General features: G+C 45.0%; 2 protein-coding genes across 2 annotated transcripts in view; one reads left to right on the forward strand and one right to left on the reverse strand.

The window, feature by feature from the left end:
• Positions 1-11,760: 11,760 nt before the first annotated feature.
• Positions 11,761-13,348, reverse strand: si:dkey-42i9.4 (uncharacterized protein LOC492503 homolog). Its single transcript, XM_038983927.1, has 3 exons — positions 13,157-13,348; positions 12,848-12,984; positions 11,761-12,416 (listed from the first exon to the last, which is right to left on the reverse strand). The coding sequence occupies exons 2-3, from the start codon at positions 12,963-12,965 to the stop codon at positions 12,007-12,009; spliced, it is 528 nt and encodes a 175-aa protein (XP_038839855.1). The 5' UTR covers positions 12,966-12,984; positions 13,157-13,348; the 3' UTR covers positions 11,761-12,006.
• A 506-nt stretch (positions 13,349-13,854) lies between these two features.
• LOC120037981 (ATR interacting protein) overlaps positions 13,855-24,795 on the forward strand; it is a 47,064-nt gene continuing 36,123 nt past the window's right edge. The window contains exons 1-4 of the mRNA XM_038983928.1: positions 13,855-14,483; positions 21,432-21,508; positions 21,690-21,860; positions 23,908-24,026. Of these exons, the coding sequence (XP_038839856.1) occupies positions 14,192-14,483; positions 21,432-21,508; positions 21,690-21,860; positions 23,908-24,026 (659 nt within the window). The 5' untranslated portion in view covers positions 13,855-14,191. The remainder of the gene's footprint in view (positions 14,484-21,431; positions 21,509-21,689; positions 21,861-23,907; positions 24,027-24,795) is intronic.

Below are 24,795 nucleotides of genomic sequence, written 5' to 3' on the forward strand. Positions count from 1 at the left end.
TTCCTGTGACATCGGGTGGTGTAGGTGTCCTGGAGGGCAGGTAGTTTGCCCCCGGTGATGCGTTGTGCAGACCTCACTACCCTCTGGAGAGCCTTACGGTTGTGGGCGGAGCAGTTGCCGTACCAGGCGGTGATACAGCCCGACAGGATGCTCTCAATTGCGCATCTGTAGAATTTTTTGAGTGCTTTTGGTGACAAGCCGAATTTCTTCAGCCTCCTGAGGTTGAAGAGGCGCTGCTGCGCCTTCTTCACAACGCTGTCTGTGTGGGTGGACTATTTCAGTTTGTCTGTGATGTGTACACTGAGGAACTTAAAACTTTCCACCTTCTCCACTACTGTCCCGTCGATGTGGATATGGGGGTGCTCCCTCTGCTGTTTCCTGAAGTCCACAATCATCTCCTTTGTTTTGTTGACGTTGAGTGTGAGGTTATTTTCCTGACACCACACTCCAAGGGCCCTCACCTCCTCCCTGTAGGCCGTCTCGTCGTTGTTGGTAATCAAGCCTACCACTGTAGTGTCGTCACACAGACACCATTGACAATTGTATATAGTGTACTTCAGTTAATAAATATATTTTTGTTATTACTTGATCTCTGTGTTTTTGTTACAGGCTACGAGCCGGTTCGTGACAAGTGGGGGCTCGTCCGGGATAATAATGATGTTTCTAGACATTTTGTTGCATTATGATGGGTTGACGCTAATTGGGATGTGCTTTTGGTTGCTATTCACTGCATAGTCTTATAAGTGTTTGGTATTGTGCGGTAGAGACGGATCGGTGATTTTGGTTGTCCGGTAAAGTAGCCTAATACTTGTTACGTTAACTGATGAGTGTAATTTGTTTGGGAGAACTCTGGGTGCTTTGTTTGCGTCTTTTGTTTGTTGCTGTTGAAGATCGCTGATCACCACCATGTTGAAATTAGTGATACAAGTCAAAAAAAATTATGTTAGGTTGATATTGAAGGCCAATCTGATGGAGAGAGATATACTTAAAGTTACCACTGGGGCAGCCTTTGGCTCAGCCGTCTCCCGGTTTCGTTACAACGGCCGGGAGACGGTCTGTTAGCCTTAGTAGTCTTTCTTTTGAACAACAGAAATAACTGCTTCTGTTACAGCTAGAGCATGATTATTTTCAATTGTATTTCTTTTATTTCACCTTTATTTAACCAGGTAGGCCAGTTAAGAACAAGTTCTCATTTACAACTGCGACCTGGCCAAGATAAAGCAAAGCAGTGCGACACAAACAACAGAGTTACACATGGGATAAACAAACGTACAGTCAATAACACAATAGAAAAATATGTGTACAGTGTGTGCAAATGAAGTAAGGAGGGAAGGCAATAAATAGGCCAATAGTGGTGAAGTAATGACAATTTAGCAATTTACACTGGAGTGATATGTGTGCAGATGAGGATGTGCAAGTAGAAATATTGGTGTGCAAAAGAGCAGAAAAACAAATATGGGGATGAGGATTGGATGGGCTATTTACAGATGACTTGTGTACAGCTGCAGTGATCGGTAAGCTGCTCTGACAGCTGATGCTTAAAGTTAGTGAGGGAGATATGAGTCTCCAGCTTCAGTGATTTTTTTACAATTCGTTCCAGTCATTGGCAGCAGAGAACTGTAAGGAAAGGCGGCCAAAGGAGGTGTTGGCTTTGGGGATGACCAGTGAGATATACCTGCTGGAGCGTGTGCTACAGGTGTGTGCTGCTATGGAGACCAGTGAGCTGAGATAAGGCAGAGCTATACCTAGCAAAGACTTATAGATGACCTGGAGCCAGTGGGTTTGGCGACGAATATGTAGCGAGGACCAGCCAACGAGAGCATACAGGTTGCAGTGGTGGGTAGTATATGGGGCTTTGGTGACAAAACAGATGGCACTGTGATAGACTACATCCAGTTTGCTGAGTAGAGTGTTGGAGGCTGATTTGTAAATGACATCGCCGAAGTCAAGGATCGGTAGGATAGTCAGTTTTACGAGGGTAAGTTTGGCGGCATGAGTGAAGGAAGCATTGTTGCGAAATAGGAAGACAATTCTAGATTTAATTTTGGAATGGCGATGCTTAATTGATTGAGATGCTTAATTGATGATTGTGTTACAGCTGGAGCATGATTGTGTTAAGTATGAAAAGGAATTGGAATTTAAACAGGATTTGGCGGTGCTTAAATCAAGCTGCAACAAGAGCTCTTAGAATTGGTTTGGGAAGGAATGCTCTTGGGTGGGGTTGCTCTGGGAAGGGGACTCTGATTTACCTAGGGGTTGCTCCTATCGGTCGTGCCCCGGACACATTTGATGGCTGTTGACAAAATTGAATGAGAAGGACCCTGAGACATTCTTTTCGTTGTTTGAGCGTGTTTGCTGACGCTAGGAGTGGCCTGATTCTGACGTTGCACTTTAATGTTGCAGTGTGTTGACTGAATGCGCAGGAAGCATATTCCGCTCTTGGTATAGCTGACAATGTCAGCTATGATAAGGTTAAAATGTCTGTGTTATAGATTTATAAATTGGTTCCTGAGGCTTACTGCCAACAATTTAGAACTTTTAAAAAGGGCTGATAAACAGACTCATGTTGAGTTAGCGCAATAGTTATCTTCACATGTTACACGATGTTACAAAGAAATCTGTCACTACTTTTCCTGTGATCCGTTACGGGTTGACCCCACATTAGAAGAGTTGCGTGACCAAATTCTCCAGGATATATGTCCTGAAGAGGAAGTGGGTGCCTTGTAGTAGTTGTTTTGGAGGCTATTAGTCAGGTTGTGGTACCAGTTATGTTTTGTGAGTTGGCGTTACAAACTTCCCACAACGATGTTGCTGGACATCTGGGCGTGAAGAGAACCTACAGTCGCATACTGAAACATTTTTTTGGCCTAAGTTAAAGAGGGAAGTTTCTGCGTTCATCAACCTGTCACAACTGTCAATTAACAGGGTAAACCTAATCACGTTATTAAGCCAGTACCGCTGTTTCCTAGTCCCGTACTCAACCAATGTTTTGAGTATCTGATTATTGACTGTGTTAGCCCTCTGCCTCGCTCTAAGAATGGTAGTAGTTACCTGTTCACTGTGATGTGTCAGACCACTAGGTTTCCTGCTGCCTATCCTCTCCGGTCTATCACGACTAAGTCTGTGCTAAACTGTGTCAAAGCTTTTATCTCGCTGTTTGGAATCCCTTAAGGTTATTCAGAGTGACCAAGGTTCTGATTTCACCACTAATCTGTTTGGTCAGATTCTCCAACAGCTCCATATTAAACACGATTTGTCTAGCGCCTATCACGCGTAGAGTCAAGGAGCGTTGGAGCGTTTCCATCAAACACTTAAGTCTTTGTTGAGAGCTTATTGTACGGCGATGGATCAGGATTAGGAGTGTGGGTTGCCGTGTTTACTGTTAGCCACCAGCGAGGTTTCACAGGAGAGCACAGGTTTCAGTCCAAATGACGTAGTGTTCGGACATAGTGTGCGTGGGCTTCTAGCGGTGCTCCAGGATGTCTGGAAGTCTCCCAAGCCACCTCAGTCCCTGTTATCTTCTGTGTGTGATTTCTGGCGACGCCTGTACGTCGCTGGTGAGATGGCTAAAGAGAAGCTTTCATCTTCCCAGGGGAGGTTGAAAATAATATTTGATCGCCGAGCTGAGCCTCATCGCTTTAGTCCAGGTGACCAGGTTCTTGCTCGGCTGCAAATTGTTGGATCTCCTTTTCAAGCCAAGTTTCAAGGTCCATATACAGTTGTGCACGGAGCAAAACTATCTAGTTGCCACTCCGGAACGGAGGAAAGCGCACCAACTGTCCCATGTAAAATATGCCAAAATCCTATTATCCACGTTACCTTTGGGGCCCAAAGAGGATGGTAAACCTGTTCTTTTGGCCGGTACTGTTACATTGCTGGGTTCTTCTTGTCATGCTAGGTCCGTGCATAGTAAGGAGGAGACCCCTGGTCCAGAAGATTGCGTACTACAGGGTAGATTGAAAAATTCAGAGAAACTGGATGTTTTGTATATCCCTTCTCGCTCATCTACCTGCTGATAGGAGAGATGAGTTGTTTGGTCTGATTCTGAGTTTTCCAGTTTTGCTTTCTGATACACCTACAAACTTAATAGAATATTGACGTTGGGAATGTTGATCCCGTCCGTCCGCGGGTCTATAGAGTTTCTTCAGAGAAACGACGTTGTCTGGATGCTGAGATCAGGTATATGCTGGATAGTGATATTGCAGAGCCTTTTCTTCTCCAGCTGGGCATCTCCCTGTATCTTGGTCAGTAAACCGGATGGGACAAACAGATTTTGTACTGGACTACCGTAAAGTAAACAGTGTCACTAAGCCAGATTAATTTCTTCTTCCTCGGATGGAGGACTGCGTTGATCAGGTCTGAGCAGCTAAGTTTGTGAGCCGGGTCGTGACAAGTGGGGGTCTCGTAAAGTTTGACCTGTTAAAGGGCTATTGGCAGGTGCCACTGAAGAGTAGGGCACGTGAAATCTCTGGCTTTATTACACCCTCTGGTCAGTACTTGTATTCGGTTTTGAGTTTCGGCCCTGTGTAATGCACCTGCCACTTTTCATCGCCTTATGAACACGATTGTCTCCGGTCTGGTTGGGTGATCGTCTCCGGTCTGGTTGGGTGATCGTCTCCGGTCTGGTTGGGTGATCGTCTCCGGTCTGGTTGGGTGATCGTCTCCGGTCTGGTTGGGTGATCGTCTCCGGTCTGGTTGGGTGATCGTCTCTGGTTGGGTGCGCTGTTTATCTGGACGATGTAGTGGTTTATGCAGATACTTGGGAGGAGCATCTGTCTCGTATTGGAAGCCTTGTTTGAACGTCCGGCTGCAGGTTGCCTCTGCCTCACTATCAATCTGGCTAAGTGTGAGGTTTGCTCAGGCGACCGTTGCGTACCTTGGTAAGGTGGATGGGCAGGGTGAAGTGCGTCCTGTTCGGGCTAAAGTGGTAGCTATTTGATGCTTTTCCACCGCCAACTACTAAAAAGGAACTGATGCGTTTCTTGGGAATGATTGGTTATTACCGTAGTTTCTGTAGGAACTTCTCTACCGTAGTCGCTCCTCTGACAGATTTGCTGAAAGCGTTTTTTTATTTTTTTTTATTTAACATTTATTTAACCAGGTAAGCCAGTGGAGAACAAGTTCTCATTTACAACTGCGAAGCAGTGCGACAAAAACAACACAGAGTTACACATAAACAAACGTACAGTCAATAACACAATAGAAAAATCCTATGTACAGTGTGTGCAAATGTAGAGGTAAGGCAATAAATAGGCCATAGAGGTGAAATAATTACAATTTAGCATTAACACTGGAGTGATAGATGTGCAGATGATGATGTGCAAGTAGAGATACTGGGGTGCAAAAGAGCACGAGGATAAGTAACAATATGGGGATGAGGTAGTTGTGTGTGCTATTTACAGACTGCCTGTGTACAGGTACAGTGATCGGTAAGCTGCTCTGACAGCTGATGCTTAAAGTTAGAGGAGGGAGATCTGGTCTCTGTAACGGCTGTCTAATGCCTCCTCCTCGGATGAGGAGGAGGAGTAAGGGTCGGACCAAAACGCAGCGTTGAATGAAGACATAATGAATATTTATTAAAGACAAGACGAACACTGACACGAACTACACTTGATAATTAACAAAATAACAAACCAACGACGTAGACTGACCTGAACATAAGAACTTACATATAGACACGAAGAACGCACGAACAGGAAAGACTAGCCAAACGAATGAACAAACGAAACAGTCCCGTGTGGTGCAACGGACACAGACACAGGAACAATCACCCACAAACAAACAGTGAGAACAGCCTACCTTAATATGGTTCTCAATCAGAGGAAACGTCAAACACCTGCCTCTAATTGAGAACCATATCAGGCAACACATTTAACCCCACATAGAAACACATAACATAGACTACCCACCCAGCTCACGTCCTGACCAACTAAACAAAGTTAAACAAAGGAAAATAAGGTCAGGAACGTGACAGTACCCCCCCCCCCCCCCCCCCCCCCCCAAGATGCGGACTCCGGCCACATAACTGAACCTCAAGGGGAGGGTCTGACGTGGTCCCCACCCCACCATAGTCAATCCCCGCTTCCGTAGCCTCCTCCAAATGGCCACCCTCCAAATTAACCCCACTGGATTAAGGGGCAGCACCGGACTAAGGGGCAACACCGGAATGAGGGGCAACACCGGAATGAGGGGCAGCTCCGGACTGAGGGGCAGCTCCGGACTGAGGGGCAGCACCGGACTGGCTGGCGGATCCTGGCTGGCTGGCTCTGGCGGATCCTGGCTGGCTGGCTCTGGCGGATCCTGGCTGGCAGGCTCTGGCGGATCCTGGCTGGCTGGCTCTGGCGGATCCTGGCTGGCTGGCTCTGGCGGATCCTGGCTGGCTGGCTCTGGCGGATCCTGGCTGGCTGCCTCTGGCGGATCCTGGCTGGCTGGCTCTGGCGGATCCTGGCTGGCTGGCTCTGGCGGATCCTGGCTGGCTGGCTCTGGCTGCTCATGGCTGGCTGGCGGCTCTGGCTGCTCATGGCTGGCTGGCGGCTCTTGCTGCTCATGGCTGGCTGGCGGCTCTTGCTGCTCATGGCTGGCTGGCGGCTCTTGCTGCTCATGGCTGGCTGGCGGCTCTGGCTGCTCATGGCTGGCTGGCGGCTCTGGCTGCTCATGGCTGGCTGGCGGCTCTGGCTGCTCATGGCTGGCTGGCGGCTCTGACTGCTCATGTCTGGCGGAAGGCTCTGGCTGCTCCTGTCTGGCGGAAGGCTCTGGCTGCTCCTGTCTGGCGGAAGGCTCTGGCTGCTCCTGTCTGGCGGAAGGCTCTAGCGGCTCCTGTCTGGCGGACGGCTCTAGCGGCTCCTGTCTGGCGGACGGCTCTAGCGGCTCCTGTCTGGCGGACGGCTCTAGCGGCTCCTGTCTGGCAGATGGCTCTGAAGGCTCAGTACAGACGGGCAGTTCATGCGGCGCTTGGCAGACGGGCAGTTCAGGCGCCGTTGGGCAGACGGCAGACTCTGGCCGGCTGAGGCGCACTGTAGGCCTGGTGCGTGGTGCCGGAACTGGAGGTACCGGGCTAAGGACACGCACCTTCAGGCTAGTGCGGGGAGCAGCAACAGGACGCACAGGACTCTGGAGGCGCACAGGAGGCTTAGTGCGTGGTGTAGGCACTGGTGGTAATGGGCAGGAGACACGCACCATAGGGCTAGTGCGTGGAGGAGGAACAGGGCTCTGGAGACGCACAGGAGGCTTGGTACGTGGTGCCGGCACTGGTGGTACTGGGCTGGGGCGGGGACGTGGCGCCGGATATACCGGACCATGCAGGCGTACTGGCTCCCTTGAGCACTGAGCCTGCCCAACCTTACCTGGTTGTATGCTCCCCGTCGCCCGACCAGTGCGGGGAGGTGGAATAACCCGCACTGGGCTGTGTATGCGAACCGGGGACACCATGCGTAAGGCTGGTGCCATGTATGCCGGCCCGAGGAGACACACTGGTGGCCAGATGCGTTGGGCCGGCTTCATAACATCCGGCTCAATACTCAATCTAGCCCTGCCAGTGCGGGGAGGTGGAATAACCCGCACCGGGCTATGCACACGTACAGGAGACACCGTGCGCTCTACCGCATAACACGGTGTCTGCCCGTACTCTCGCTCTCCACGGTAAGCTCGGGGAGTTGGCGCAGGTCTCCTACCTGACTTCGCCACACTCCCTTGTAGCCCCCCCCCAAGAAATGTTTGGCCTTGACTCACAGGTTTCCAGCCTCGCTTCCGTGCTGCCTCCTCATACCACCGCCTCTCGGCTTTAGCTGCCTCCAGCTCTTCACGAGGGCGGCGATATTCTCCTGGCTGTGCCCATGGACCTTTTCCGTCCAATATTTCCTCCCATGTCCATGAATCCTGCGATCGCTGTTGCTTTCTCCCACGCCGCTTGGTCCTTTGTTGGTGGGTGATTCTGTAACGGCTGTCTAATGCCTCCTCCTCGGATGAGGAGGAGGAGTAAGGGTCGGACCAAAACGCAGCGTTGAATGAAGACATAATGAATATTTATTAAAGACAAGACGAACACTGACACGAACTACACTTGATAATTAACAAAATAACAAACCAACGACGTAGACTGACCTGAACATAAGAACTTACATATAGACACGAAGAACGCACGAACAGGAAAGACTAGCCAAACGAATGAACAAACGAAACAGTCCCGTGTGGTGCAACGGACACAGACACAGGAACAATCACCCACAAACAAACAGTGAGAACAGCCTACCTTAATATGGTTCTCAATCAGAGGAAACGTCAAACACCTGCCTCTAATTGAGAACCATATCAGGCAACACATTTAACCCCACATAGAAACACATAACATAGACTACCCACCCAGCTCACGTCCTGACCAACTAAACAAAGTTAAACAAAGGAAAATAAGGTCAGGAACGTGACAGTCTCCTCTCTGTCAACAGGCTTTTGAGGATGCAAAGAGGTTGCTTACCTCAACTCCGGTGCTCTATAATAATCCATATTTATTTATTTTTGAGTGACATAACAATATTTACCATTTGGCGCTTCCCTTTGAGTCAATGTTTTGTGTTCCTTTACTCAACTGGTAGTAAGCACAGGGGAGGTTAAAGAATGTTTTGTACATTTTCTTTATTGTACCTAAAAAGAAAAGGTCATTTTAATCCATAGAGACGTGAAGGAGAAGCTCGTCGGATGTTGATCTCTTCTCGGCTGGGTCCTCATTTGGGACCAAAGTTCCTTGTTAAGAGACTCACGTGGATTTGTAATTTACCTTGCAGGTGGATGCGAGTCACGTGAGGGCAGGTGTCTCCGGTGTTGAGACGCCTGTTAGTTTCTTCTCCAAGAAGTTTAACTATTATCAGTTGAACTTGGGGAAAAGAAGCGCATGCACTCATATGGTACAACACTTCGGGTGTAGTACTTATTGTTGTCTACACCGACCATAACCCTCTTACCTTCTTGAGATCTTTGATGTGTCCTAACCAGAGGATAATGAGATGGTGTTTGTTTTTGCAGGCACATCAGGGGCCTGAATGTCGTTGCTGACGCTCTCTCTCTCTCGTGCGCCCTGTTCCCTGAACGTGTCTGGTCCTATTGATCGGTGGACACGCCTTTTCTCATACGTGTGTTCCCCCGAGGGTGTGCGTGTCGCCCACGTGACTGGCCACTGTTTATGTTGTGTTGTTCTCCTGTTGTCTGTTACCTGCTTTCCTTGTTTTTTGTCTTTCCTCTTAAAGGTTGCTTCCTGTGCGCAAAGGTTGCTGAGGGCTGGGGGAGGAAGAGGTTGGCTGGGGCAGTGGGGTAGCGTTAACCAGGGCAATAGTTGGTGTGGTGTTCCGGGGTCCTTGGTGGTCCCCGGTTTTGGGGGGGGGACGACGACGACTAGAGGTCGACCGATTAACCGGAATGGCCGATTTAATTATATATTAATAATTCCTATAATAACTACAACCTAAAACTTCTTACCTGGGAATATTGAAGACTCATGTTAAAAGGAACCACCAGCTTTCATATGTTCTCATGTTCTGAACAAGGAACTTAAACGTTAGCTTTCTTACATGGCACATATTGCACTTTTACTTTCTTCTCCAACACTTTGTTTTTGCATTATTTAAACCAAATTGAACATGTTTCATTATTTATTTGAGGCTAAATTGATTTTATTGATGTATTATATTAAGTTAAAATGAGTGTTCATTCAGTATTGTTGTAATTGTCATTATTACAGATAAATAAATAAAAATCGGCCGATTAATCGCTATCGGCTTTTTTGGTCCTCCAATAATCGTTATCGGGCGTTGAAAAATCATAATCGGTCGACCTCTAGTGACGATCCTCCCAATCTGTCTGACGAATTCTTACTCTTTGCTCTTGTTTTCCTTAATAGGATGTCAGTGGGCGGAGCCGGGAGTGTCCTCAGCAAAATGGGACACACCTAGGCGTGGGGGTGTGTCCCGGGGATAAATACACCTTTCCCCCATTCATTGAGGAGACTCTCCACGCAGACACACTGTTTTTGGTTGTGGCATTTTGTGTCTTGTTTGTTTTGGCACCTCTCAACACACCTCATTATCACCATCTATGCACGCAACCACTCACTTACACTGCTGACTACACACACCATTGTCAAGGATATATCGTTTACTTTAGTTAATAAATATATTTATTACTTGATCTCTGTCTCACTTTTTGTTATAGGCTATGAGCCGGTTTGTGACAGAAGCACAGAATCGTCTAGAATGTCATTGTATGCTGTAGCGCTAAGATTTCCCTTCACTGGCCTAGCACGAACCAGGAAAAACAGCCCCAGACAAAATTCCTCCACAAAACTTTACAGTTGTCACTATGCATTTGGGCAGGTAGCGTTCTCCTGGCATCCGCCAAACCCAGATTTGTCTGTCGGACTGCCAGATGGTGAAGCGTGATTCATCACTCCAGAGAATGTGTTTCCACTGCTCCAGAGACCAATGGTGGCGAGCTTTACACCACTCCAGCCGACGCTTGGTGATCTTAGGCTGGTGCTCGGTCATGGAAACCCATTTCTTGAAGCTCGCGACGAACAGTTATTGTGCTGACGTTGCTTCCGGAGGCAGTTTGGAACTCGGTAGTGAGTGTTGCAACCGAGGACAGATCATTTTTACCCTCTTCGCGCTTCAGCACTCGGCAGTCCCGTTCGGTGAGCTTTATATTTAACTTTATAGTGATTTACTTTATTTACTTATTCTAATTCTTAAGTTAGGCTGTGGAATAACAGTTTTTCTAACTTTATTAAAATGTATTTCAAATCAACCTTTTAGATGTTTTACCTCACTTGAAAGTTCAAAATATGTAAAATATCGTAACATAAGGCAGTAGGACTCAACCTTTTTCGATTACGGTTCCACCAATTGAAGTTGGCTGTTACGGTTCCCTGTTACGGTTCCACCAATTGAAGTTGGCTGTTACGGTTCCCTGTTACGGTTCCACCAATTGAAGTTGGCTGTTACGGTTCCACCAATTGAAGTTGGCTGTTACGGTTCCCTGTTACGGTTCCACCAATTGAAGTTGGCTGTTACGGTTCCACCAACTGAAGTTGGCTGTTACGGTTCCCTGTTACGGTTCCACCAACTGAAGTTGGCTGTTACGGTTCCACCAACTGTAGTTGGCTGTTACGGTTCCACCAACTGAAGTTGGCTGTTACGGTTCCACCAATTGAAGTTGGCTGTTACGGTTCCACCAACTGAAGTTGGCTGTTACGGTTCCACCAACTGAAGTTGGCTGTTACGGTTCCACCAACTGAAGTTGGCTGTTACGGTTCCACCAACTGAAGTTGGCTGTTACGGTTCCACCAACTGAAGTTGGCTGTTACGGTTCCACCAACTGAAGTTGGCTGTTACGGTTCCACCAACTGAAGTTGGCTGTTACGGTTCCCTGTTACGGTTCCACCAACTGAAGTTGGCTGTTACGGTTCCACCAACTGAATGTTGCTCTGCCCGGAGTACCCCTGATGTACCCCCTCTTGTACATTTTACCAGTAACTATGGTCTGATGAGTCTTCTCAAGTACCCCCTGGATGGTCCTAGTACCCCTGGTTGGGAACCAATGACATAAGGCATTTACTGTGTCCTGTATTACCAATGTATAAAACAATGTTTTTTGCATCTTTATGGTTGTGCAATATATTTTGAAATATTGCTTTCTGTGCCTCTCCAACCCTCATTTGGGATGCAGACATAATCAAATCATATGTTTTGATGAAATCATTAGCCTTATGACATTCCATTCAAATGCAGTGTGTTTTAATATACTGTATATAAATTAGCAACATCAAGAACATACATTAAAATTAATCTTCTGTCAATAATCTCAAAATAGACCCTATGTAGTATCCATAAAGGTGAACAAGTTGTTATTCAGAGTACTAAACATATTTTAATATTAAAAAAAGAAAGAAATGAACAATTATTCTAACCAATATGTGTGTCTGACCTATGTCCAAGTGTCCAGGTGGATGGGGCAGGTAAACATTTAGCTGCTGGAAATCCTTATCATGGTGAAGGACTTGGGTTTTTTGGACCTTCCCATCCCCACTCTCAGTTCACCTTTGCAGTTGCCTGAACTGGCTCTGTTGTTGCTGTCCCCTTGGCTCTGGTTAGAGGCTGTTTCAGGCTGTGTTGATGATGATGATGATGATGGCTCAGATTCATAGAGAACGCAGATGGAGCCGTCCTCTCCTATCCGGTATGACACCTCGTATGGGTCCACCCACATGGTAAGCTCACTGGGCAGAAGGGTGAAGAGCTGTTCTCTGGTCAGTCCAATGGTGCCGGCGGCTTCACCGATGACCGGGTCCATCTTGTGGTTCTCGTTGATTCTGATGCATCTGTAAGCTGAGCCTCGGCAGGGAGCGTTAGGGAACCAGTGGTGCTTGTAGTGCTCTGCAAAAAAGAAATAACAAAGTCATGTCAGAATTGCCGTGTGATATAGAAAAGGATTGGGGGGTCAAAACAGCCATTTTTGCTCTCTGTCCTTCATGTTTTGTTATTGTGCGGTGTGTGAGAGAGACACTTCTGCTACTCAGACATCAATCATCATTGAAGATTTGAATAGCAAGAATATCAGCAGAAATTACAAAACAATACACACACAATGATTATTATGGCCTATCCTGGTGTCTATGTTGTCTGTCCTACAGGTAGCTAGCTAAATTGACAGCCTAATGTTCATTCATAGCCTGTAGCCCTAAACTTCTACTTGATCTGCTTAAAAAAAAGAAAATGTTACTGACCGTGTGATGGAATGCATACTTGTCTGGCGATTTTTATAGGCTACCCTATGCATGAACAGTCATATTCCCCATTAATTTTACCTCCCAGAGATTTTTCGAGGGAATGGCTGAAATGCTGAAGTTGCTCCTCGGATAGCAGTCCAGTTGTTTTCAGTAATCTGGAGATGAAATTCGCTGCTGTGGATACCTCAGTTTTCATTTTATATCCGTCTCATCAACTATAGAGTAAACAAACGGAGAACATTAGTTCACAACCAACCTATAAAACTACATTTATACCAAGATTGCAACGAAAATAACAACCTATGTAATAACAATGTTATAACGACCGACACCATCTCTCTTTGTTGAAATTATTAACATAAACTACGAGATAAAAACGAAACAAACCTGGTCTACAATCAGGGAAAAAAAGTTACTGGATCGCTTCTTCTCCTTGCAAATATGACTGGGAGATTTTGAAAAGGGAGAAAATGTAGATTACGTGTGGGTGGGGGGGAAGAAAAAACGTATTTCAGTGCAGTCTTTGGCGCTCACTGCCCTGCTTCTTTTTCTGCTCAGCTGGTAAACATTCTGGAGTACCACAAAACCCCAGGCAACCAATCCTGTCACACATCACCTATGACGTCATAAAGATTTTACTCTCTCGTTTTGTTTTAAGTGGAGAGAATGTATTGAACTTTGTTCACTGATGTTACACAGAATAATGCCGTAATGATATCACCGCAAATATTATTCATCCATATTCAAATTTGGGCGAAGTATTGCAATGTCTTTCTTTTATGATCTGATATGTACTACTGACACAATGTGTCATGGATTTAATTAATTCACTGAGATTAAATGTTGCGTAAACAATCTCTTGGGAATCAATTTTTTTAAAGTCTGTCTCTGTCCATTTTTTTGGTGTGCAGATTCTTGTCTGTCCGAGAGAGAAGGATAAGCGAGAGAAAGAGAGAGAAATGGCAAAACTCGGCGTTGTTATTTTTGTCCCTTTTGGCCTTCCATACAGTTTTTATCACGGAGCGCTTTCTAGACCAATAGGATTGCTGTTTAAGTTGAGGTCGTGTATAAGCAGTGTTGTGATTAGCTCATTCTGTAAAACATTTGAACGATGGTTTAATAACTTGCAAACTGAGCTAGCCTGCAGTTATTTTTTGTTAACTTTTTTTTAGGAATGCCTTTTAAATTGTGAGACAAATAACTAGCCAGAGGCTTGCTTTGAACCGCCATACCAGAGATGTTCAGGTTGAATGGTTGAGTTCCCTGACCCACATTGACTGGCGCTAGTTAGCTTGCCAAAGTTCGCTAACTAGCTAAAAAGTTGCTACTTGGCTATCCAAGCTACACGTTTTCTAGTAATTCTAAAGTAGGTATTCCAGGTATTCCAGCCCAGCCGCATCCCTGGACCCCTGGCCTGGTAACATGGCGTACCCACCCCGCAAGCGCCTCAAGGTGCTGAGCCCTGCGGCTCCATGTAACGACCCCTTCGGAGGTGACGATGACTTCACCCAGGATGATCTGGAAGAGATTGATATTATAGCATCTCAGGCCGTCAACGGGGATCTAGCAGGACCAGGGCCAAGCTCCATTGGTCCTCGACCAGGGGAGTCGAGGAAGCCGTATTCGGGAAGCAGACAACAACCCTCTGGTCTGGCTAGGAGTAACTCCATGAGAGACAGAGAGATCCCTGAGTTTCCATGTAAAGACACTTTCGGTAAGACTTATGAAATAAATGTACTGTCTGTGGCCTAAAGCACTTAACTATTCCTGACACAATATATATTGTCCTCTTGTTCTTCCATTCCTCACAGAATATATATTGTCCTCTTGTTCTTCCATTCCTGACATGATGTATATTGGCCTCTTGTTCTTCCATTCCTCACAGAATATATATTGGCCTCTTGTTCTTCCATTCCTGACATGATGTATATTGGCCTCTTGTTCTTCCATTCCTCACAGAATATATATTGGCCTCTTGTTTTTCCATTCCTGGCAGAATATATTTTCCACTTGTTTTTCCATTCCTCACAGAATATATATTGGCCTCTTGTTCTTCCGTTCCTGACAGAATATACACTACCGGTCAAAAGTTTGAGCACCTACACATTCAAGGCTTTTTCTTAATTTTTTACATTTTCTACATTGTAGAATAATAGTGAAGACATCAAAACTATGAAATAACACATCATGGAATCATGTAGTAACCGAAATAGTGTTAAACAAATCAAAATATATTTTATATTTGAGATATTTAAAATAGCCACCCTTTGCCTTGATGACAGCTTTGCACACTCTTGGCATTCTCTCAACCAGCTTCATGATGTGCCTAGGGTTGCACATTTTGGGGAATATTCAAAGGTAGAAACTTTATGTGGGAATTACCGGGACTATATGGGAAATAACGTAAATATATGCTAATTAATATTAATAAAATGTAAATGTAATGTTTTTTCCATTGGAATTATTTACCATATCACATGGAGACAGAAACATAAACCTTTTACCTTATCATAAGTAGACATAATTGCAAATGATTAAATCCTTCCAATAGAAATTTTTAAAACAATTTAGTTACGAATTGAACTTTTATTACCTGATTTGACTCTAAACATGGGATGATTTCACTGAACAACAAAAGAAAGGGATTTTTGAATGATCCCCAATGATCCATCTCATCTCCCAAAAATGTTTTCAACATTGTCTTCCTCTCAGGCTTCCATGTTTTCTCCCTGGACCTCCTCAATGTCCACGTCTTGAACATCAGACTCTGAGGCCTCATCTTCACTGTCACTTTCCAACCTTGTTGAGGATGGCTCGTTGTCAGGCTCAAAAAGCCTCATATTTGACCGGATGGCCACCAATTTTTCAACCCTTGTATTGGTCAGCCTGTTGCGTGCTTTGGTGTGTGTGTTCCCAAACAAAGACCAGTTGCGCTCTGAGGCAGCTGATGTTGGTGGGATTTGGACGATGATGGAGGCAACGGGAAGGAGCCTCAGATCCACAAAGTCCCTTCCACCAGGTGGCTGATGAGATACGTTAGCACGACTGCCATATTGCATCTCCATCCCAAAGCCCTTGCTTGGAAGTGTACTTCGCCAGACTGCCAAAAACCTTGCCCTCATCCAGGCCAAGGGGGCGAGACACGGTAGTGATGACACCATAGGCCTTGTTGATATCTGCACCAGACAGGATGCTCTTGCCAGCATACTTGGGGTCCAATATGTACGCTACGGCGTGTATGGGCTTCAGGCAGAAGTCTTCACGCTTTCTGATGTATTTCAGAACTGCAGTTTCCTCTGCTTGGAGCGACAGTGAAGTGGGCAGGGCAGTACGGATTTCTTCTCTTACGTCTGCAACCAGAGTCTGAACATCAGACAGGATGACATTGTCTCCCTCAGTCCGTGCAATGGCTACTGCTATAGGTTTCAGGCTGCTTACCACTCTCCCAAAACACATCATCCAGGAGGATCCTCTTGATGGGGCTGTCCATATCGGCAGACTGTGATATGGCCATTTCTTGGAGAGACTCCATCCCCTCCAGGAGATTGTCAAACATGATGACAACACCACTCCAATGAGTGTTGCTGGGCAGCTTCAATGTGGTGCTCTTATTCTTTTCACTTTGCTTGGTGAGGTAGATTGCTGCTATAACTTGATGACCCTTCACATACCTAACCATTTCCTTGGCTCTCTTGTAGAGTGTATCCATTGTTTTCAATGCCATGATGTCCTTGAGGAGCAGATTCAATGCATGAGCAGCACAGCCAATGGGTGTGATGTGAGGGTAGGACTCCTCCACTATAGACCAAGCAGCCTTCATGTTCACAGCATTGTCTGTCACCAGTGCAAATACCTTCTGTGGTCCAAGGTCATTGAAGACTGCCTTCAGCTCATCTGCAATGTAGAGACCGGTGTGTCTGTTGTCCCTTGTGTCTGTGCTCTTGTAGAATACTGGTTGAGGGGTGGAGATGATGTAGTTAATTATTCCTTGCCCACGAACATTCGACCACCCATCAGAGATGATTGCAATACAGTCTGCTTTCTCTATGATTTGCTTGACCTTCACTTGAACTCTGTTGAACTCTGCATCCAGCAAATTAGTAGATAAAGCATGTCTGGTTGGAGGGGTGTATGCTGGGCGAAGAACATTAAAAAATCTCTTCCAATACACATTGACTGTGAGCATCAGAGGTGAACCAGTTGCATACACAGCTCGAGCAAGACATTCATCAGCATTTCTCTGACTACATTCCTCCATTGAGTCAAAAGAACTTCTGATTCCAGGAGGACCATGAGCTGTTGCTATCGATAAGGTGTCTGATTCATCATTTCCCCCTCAAATAGAAGTAGAGGGACTTTTGTCAGAGGTTGCTTGTTGTGAGCGCTGAGGGAACTTTATGCGCACATGATTTGGCACAGTATTTGCAAATGTACACAGCTTTTGCTTCTACCTTAGCTGCAGTGAAATGTCTCCACACATCAGATAGTGCCTGTGGCATTTTCCTGTAAAGTTTAGAAAAAATGAGTAAAAACAAATACAATTCCATATACAGATAAATAGTTAAGCAGTTAGATTAAACAACTCCTTTGTAAGATAAATGTTTTAATAAGAAACATGTATGGAAACAGGTGAATTAACACTCCTCAGTCAGCAGGCTCAAGAAAGCTAAAACCCACATGATAGCAAAAACGAACATTCAGGAATTGTCAACAAGTTAGAAATGATTTAAACACACTTTGCTGTAGGCTACTATTTACTAGTTAACAACAAATCATGCAGTCATATAAAATATTTTCACCCCACCCAGTATTGTAATCAAAACTTACCAGAAAGCATCTAGTCCTTGGCTCAGACAGTGTAGTAGTGTGGGCTCAATAGCATCTCATTAGTGTGCAAGATCTTGAGAATCAGCTGTACATGTGATGGAAGAATGCACTGTGCATGCAGAGGGTTTCAATTCTATTGAATTGGGGACAGTTTAACCAAAATATGCCACAAGACCTAGAATTGCCTAATGTGTATCCCACAAAAAAGGTTCACTGTTATAAGCAAACTTTTTTAATGAATTTAAGCAAAGTTCCCAGGCTTAACTTCCCATGGAAAATTTACGGAAAGTTTCCCGACCCTTTGCAACCCTAGGTGTGCCTTTTTAAAAGTTAGCTTGTGGAATTTCTTTCCTTCTTATTGTGTTTGAGCCAATCAGTTGTGTTGTGACAAGGTAGGGGGGTATACAGAAGATAGCCCTATTTGGTAAAAGACCAAGTCCATATCAGAGTTCAAGTAACCGAAACATCTCAACATCAACTGTTCAGAGGAGACTGTGTGAATCAGGCCTTCATGGTTGAATTGCTGCGAAGAAACCCCTACTGAAGGACACCAATAATAAGAAGAGACTTGTTTAGGCCAAGAAACACGAGCAATGGACATTAGTCCGGTGGAAATTTGTCCTTTGGTCTGATGAGTCCAAATTGGAGATTTTTGGTTCCAACCGCCGTGTCTTTGTGAAACACAGTGTGAGTGAACGGATGATTTCCGCATGTGTATTTCCCACCGTAAAGCATGGAGGAGGAGGTGTGATGGTGTGGGGGTGCTTTGCTGGTGACACTGTCTGTGATTTATTTAGAATTCAATGCACACTTTAGCAGCATGGCTTCCACAACATTCTGCAGCGATACGCCATCCCATCTTGTTGGAGCTTAGTGGGACTATGACCTAACACACCTCCAGGCAGTGTAAGGGCTATTTGACCAAGAAGGAGAGTGATGGAGTGCTGCATCAGATGACCTGGCCTCCACAATCACCCGACCTCAACCAAATTGAGATGGTTTGGGATGAGTCGGACCGCAACGAAAAGCAGCCAACAAGTGCTCAGCATATGTGGGAACTCCTTCAAGACTGTTGGAAATGCATTCCAGGTGAAGCTGGTTGAGAGAAAGCCAAGAGTGTTTTAAGCTGTCATCAAGGCAAAGGGTGGCTACTTTGAACAATCTAAAATAAATGTTTTTTGGATTACTACATGATTCCATATATGTTATTTCATAGTTTATTAAAAAAAATATATAATCTTATTCCGTTACTCAACAATATAAAAGCAGATCTAATTAAATTGAATAATCTTCCCATAAATCTTGCAGGTAGAATAAACCTCTTTAGAATGGCATGGCTGCCAAAGTTTTTTTGTATTTTCGGTAATACCAATTACCCCACCGAAGACATTCTTTAAAAAAAGTATACTAGGCCCTTTTATTTTTTATTGAATATCCGAAACATACAATATACTTGCAGTGAAGCCGCTCAACAACTACACCACACCAGTCATCCAACAGACTCCCATTCAGAGCGACACACAGAAGCATCCAGGGTCAGTGCCCTGTTCAAGGGCACGTTGACAGATCTCCCACCAGGCCAAAAAACGTGAACCCGAACCCTCCAAGATCCCCCCCCACAGTTCCCCAATAGCTGTCCCTCAACCATCCAAGACCACTCCCATATTCCCCCCAAGAAGAAAATAAATAAATAAATATTTTTAAATACAATTAATTCCATTCCCCAAGAACCCCCCCCCCCCCCCCCCCCATACACCAAGAACAAAGAAAATTAACTAAAGAGAAAAAATAAAGACATAAGAAAAACCGCAAACCACAATGCAAAAATTACCCCAAAAAAACAAAGGACAACTAAAATCATAACAGCAATGCTAAAGTGTATATATTTGAGTGCATGTCTGGGACTATTACACGAGAGTACTTCCGAGTGTGTGTGTGTGTGTGTGTGTGTGTATATGCATATGTACAAACACCTGCACGGCATCAGCCTCAGGCAAACCAGCATTAGTGGTAAAAACACTGCCCCTCAATGTCATTCAAACTTCATCAAAAGTATGTTTTATTTAGACTTTATTTTTGACTTTTTTCTTTGACCATCATTCTATCTGCAACTCCACTCCCACTTGTCTCCAATTCCACATCCCAACCCTCAGCTTCCCACAGCCCATCCCACCTGTCTCTGCTGGCCACCCTCTTTGGATTTCTACGCAACATATATCTTTCAACTATGCTGTGATGTTTAACATACAATTTGAATCTATCTAATCGAATAGAATCCACAGATTGCGAGTTGAAGATAAATACTTTTACTAAGAATATTAGTAATTGACTGACCTGGTCTCTCCAGATCTCCTAACAGTACTATTTCTAGGGTAAATTTTAGATCAATGCTATGCATTTTCAGCCACTCCTGAACCTGAGACCAGAAATAGTCTACCTGAGGGCAATACCATAATAAATGGTCTATTGATTCTGTATCCTGACAACAAAATCTGCAGAGCTTTGATGATTTGATGCCCCAAATATTCAACATTTTGATGGTGGCAAGAATTCTATATAATAATTTTAGCTGAAAAGCACGAAGTCTTGAATCTTGCCTTGTTTTATATATCAACTCATACACCCTGTACCATGTAATCGGTACATCAAAAATCTCTTCCCAACTATTTTGCAATCTGTATGGCACAGTTGTCAACATCCTGGTCCTCAAGTGAAACTCTGATACTTTCCTATTTATGCTATTTTTATTCCTCTACCAGTTTTGGTCCTTTATATTGGGCAGACAGACCAGTTCCCTACCTCCTCCCGCTGCCACCTGCCTCCTCCATTTTTAGGGTAATGCTGTAATCAATTGGTTGTACTCTTGGATTGAGCAGATCTTCTCATACAATTCTGATAACTCCATGAAGGACATAACTCTACCATTCCAATTTACAATATAATTGAAGAACAAAATACCCTTTTCAAATATCTTTCCTGTAAATACAGGTATTTTATCAACCAGCACATTTGAGTTCAGCCATAATATTTGTTGTAATATTTGTTTTTAAGCCTTGGATGTCTAATCCTCTGTTATTGGATCTGATTTTAATAGCTAGCATTTCAGTGGCCATAACGAATAGGTATGGTGACAGCGGACACCCTTGTTTAACTCCTCTTGACAATTCACAACTCTCTGTGAAGTAGCTGTTATTTACTATTTTAAACCTGGCGTTGCTATACATTATTTTTACCCATTTTATAAGATAATCACCAAAATTGAAAAAAACCTGGCATTTATAAATAAAATCCAGTCTTTATCAAATGCCTTTTCAAAACCCGCTATAAACACCATTCCTGGCTTCTTATATGTTTCATGATGTTCTATTATTTCTAGTAGTTGTTGTATATTATCTCCAATGTATCGTCCATGTAAAAAACCTGTCTGATCAGGATGAACAATACCTGGTAAAACCCTTTTAATTATGAGTGCTATGCATTTCGCTAGTATTTTTGCATCACAACATTGAAGTGTAAGGGGCCTCCAGTTTTTTAGATAGACTGGGGTATTTATATTTACTATCTGGGTCTTGTTTTAATAATAGTGAAATCAGACCTTCCATATTTCATAGTTTTGATGTCTTCACTATTATTCTACGATGTAGAAAATAGTAAAAATAAAGAAATATTTTACACTTGTTTTTCTATTCCTGACAGAATATATATTGTCCTCTTGTTCTTCCATTCCTGACAGAATATATATTGTCCTCTTGTTCTTCCATTCCTGACAGAATATATTTTGTCCTCTTGTTCTTCCATTCCTGACAGAATATATTTTGACCTTTTGTTTTTGCAGGGAACAGACATCAGTCGAAGACCGACGGGGAGCATTTAAAGCAACTGGAAGCCCAACAAGCAGACCTCCAGAAAAAGGTAGTAAACTGATATGCTGAGGTGTGAAACTCAAATCCTGGAAAGTCTCGTGACATATATTCACATTGCTAGTTTACTTTTAAGAAATCTCAGCAGCTCATGCTCAATATCATGTTTGGCTAGTCATAAACCAAATAATACAGTGTGGAATATGACAGTGTGATGTGGTTGTGTTCTCCAGCTAAAGGAGGTAGAGGAGGAGATCCTGATGAAGAACGGAGAGATCAGAGTGCTGCGTGACTCCCTCAGGGTCGCCCAGCAGGAGAAGGAGGCGCAAAGACAGGCTCAGCTCCTCCTGGAGAAGGAGAAGAGAGACGCTCAGAGCGAGAAGGAGAAGGAGCTCTCCAAGAAGGTAGACGTCCAAGTCTGTTTTTGATACTGTACGACTATCAAACCCCAATGTGTTACGAAACTACCTTTTACACACTATCCTGCCGAGTCCGAACGAGTCTTGCAAAATTCCGGTAACTTTCCCCAAATTCCCAGAAATCCTGGTTGTAATTTTTCAGGTATCAGGAGGGAATAAGCATATATATCCAGAATCCTCCAGCCTGGATTTCTGGAAAACCTGGTCCTTTTTTTGCATAGTTACAAGAATTTTGCAACCGTATGTGATGTAGTTAAGAACGTACCCTAAGCTCACTCCACAGTTAGCTTGAAATGTCGCGGGTGAAGCTGTCCAAGAGGTACCTTTTCGGTGGCTCAACCCGTTGGTACGTTGTCGAGGAGGACGGTCACATGTGTTTGCGAGCAGAGGATCAATGGTTCGAGTCGGACAGTGGAGGAAGCTAAGCTGTTAGCAGCACACTGACCCCCGTTACAGTGGAGGAAGCTAAACCGTCACTGACCCCCGTTACAGTGGAGGAAGCTAAGCTGTTAGCAGCACACTGACCCCCGTTACAGTGGAGGAAGCTAAACTGTTAGCAGCACACTGACCACCGTTATAGTGGAGGAAGCAAAACTGTTAGCAACACACTGACCCCAGTTACATTGGAGGAAGCTAAACTGTTATCAACACACTGACCCCCGTTACAGTGGAGGAAGCTAAACTGTTAGCAGCACACTGACACCCGTTACAGTGGACGAAGCTAAACTGTTAGCAACACACTGACCCCTGTTACAGTGGAGGAAGCTAAACTGTTAGCAGCACACTGACCCCCGTTACAGTGGAGGAAGCTAAACTGTTAGCAACACACTGACACCCGTTACATTGGAGGAAGCTAAACTGTTAGCAACACACTGACCCCAGTTACAGTGGAGGAAGCTAAACTGTTAGCAACACACTGACCCCCGTTACAGTGGAGGAAGCTAAACTGTTAGCAACACACTGACCCCCGTTACAGTGGAGGAAGCTAAACTGTTAGCAACACACTGACCCCCGTTACAGTGGAGGAAGCTAAACTGTTAGCAACACACTGACCCCCGTTACAGTAGAGGAAGCTAAACTGTTAGCAACACACTGACCCCCGTTACAGTGGAGGAAGCTAAACTGTTAGCAACACACTGACCCCCGTTACAGTGGAGGAAGCTAAACTGTTAGCATCACACTGACCCCCGTTACAGTGGAGGAAGCTAAACTGTTAGCAACACACTGACCCCCGTTACAGTGGAGGAAGCTAAACTGTTAGCATCACACTGACCCCCGTTACAGTGGAGGACGCTAAACTGTTAGCATCACACTGACCCCCGTTACAGTGGAGGACGCTAAACTGTTAGCATCACACTGACCCCCGTTACAGTGGAGGACGCTAAACTGTTAGCAACACACTGACACCCGTTACATTGGAGGAAGCTAAACTGTTAGCAACACACTGACCCCCGTTACAGTGGAGGAAGCTAAACTGTTAGCAACACACTGACCCCCGTTACAGTGGAGGAAGCTAAACTGTTAGCATCACACTGACCCCCGTTACAGTGGAGGACGCTAAACTGTTAGCATCACACTGACCCCCGTTACAGTGGAGGAAGCTAAACTGTTAGCAACACACTGACCCCCGTTACAGTGGAGGAAGCTAAACTGTTAGCATCACACTGACCCCCGTTACAGTGGAGGACGCTAAACTGTTAGCATCACACTGACCCCCGTTACAGTGGAGGAGTATCTCATCCTTTACTTGAATGGTTATTTACATGTCTGACACAAGGTGATGAGCCACTGCTTTATGGTTTAGATGAAACCGTTCTCATCCATTCTGGCTGATATTGTATGCATCCCAAATGGGTTTTCTGATGACGATCTAACCCATTGGTTTGTCTGTCTGTATTTTAACGCTCCAACCTCTGTATTCGTGTCTTACGGAGGGGTTGTAAAAAAAAAAAAGCAGCATACAAGTTTCCGTTGGACATCCGTGTACAATTGGACAATAAAGTCCATCTGTTTCCTTGTAATGTGTCCGCAGGTGCAGTCCCTGCTGTCTGAGCTGCACTTCAAAGAGGCTGAGATGAATGAGATGAAGAGTAAACTACAGAACACAGAGAGAGGAAGGAAAGCAGTGGCTTCACCTGTCACCAGAAACAGGTACCTAAACACACACCTGTCACCAGAAACAGGTACCCAAACACACACCTGTCACCAGAAACAGGTACCCAAACACACACCTGTCACCAGAAACAGGTACCCAAACACACACACCTGTCACCAGAAACAGGTACCCAAACACACACCTGTCACCAGAAACAGGTACCCAAACACACACACACTGTCATCAGAAACAGGTACCCAAACACACACCTGTCACCAGAAACAGGTACCCAAACACACACCTGTCATCAGAAACAGGTACCCAAACACACACCTGTCACCAGAAACAGGTACTCAAACACACACCTGTCACCAGAAACAGGTACCCAAACACACACCTGTCACCAGAAACAGGTACCCAAACACACACCTGTCACCAGAAACAGGTACCCAAACACACACCTGTCACCAGAAACAGGTACCCAAACACACACCTGTCACCAGAAACAGGTACCCAAACACACACCTGTCACCAGAAACAGGTACCCAAACACACACCTGTCACCAGAAACAGGTACCCAAACACACACCTGTCACCAGAAACAGGTACTCAAACACACACCTGTCACCAGAAACAGGTACCCAAACACACACACACTGTCATCAGAAACAGGTACCCAAACACACACCTGTCACCAGAAACAGGTACCCAAACACACACCTGTCACCAGAAACAGGTACCCAAACACACACCTGTCACCAGAAACAGGTACCCAAACACACACACACTGTCATCAGAAACAGGTACCCAAACACACACCTGTCA

Source organism: Salvelinus namaycush, unplaced genomic scaffold, assembly GCF_016432855.1.
Source record: "Salvelinus namaycush isolate Seneca unplaced genomic scaffold, SaNama_1.0 Scaffold20, whole genome shotgun sequence".
Classification (NCBI taxonomy): Eukaryota; Metazoa; Chordata; class Actinopteri; order Salmoniformes; family Salmonidae; genus Salvelinus; species Salvelinus namaycush.

Coding starts and splice junctions, on each gene's coding strand:
- si:dkey-42i9.4 (XM_038983927.1), bottom strand. CDS start 12,965: ATGAAAACTGAGGTATCCACAGCAGCGAATTTCATCTCCAGATTACTG. Junction 12,417..12,847: donor CCTCGAAAAATCTCTGGGAG/GTAAAATTAATG, acceptor TCTTTTTTGCAG/AGCACTACAAGCACCACTGG.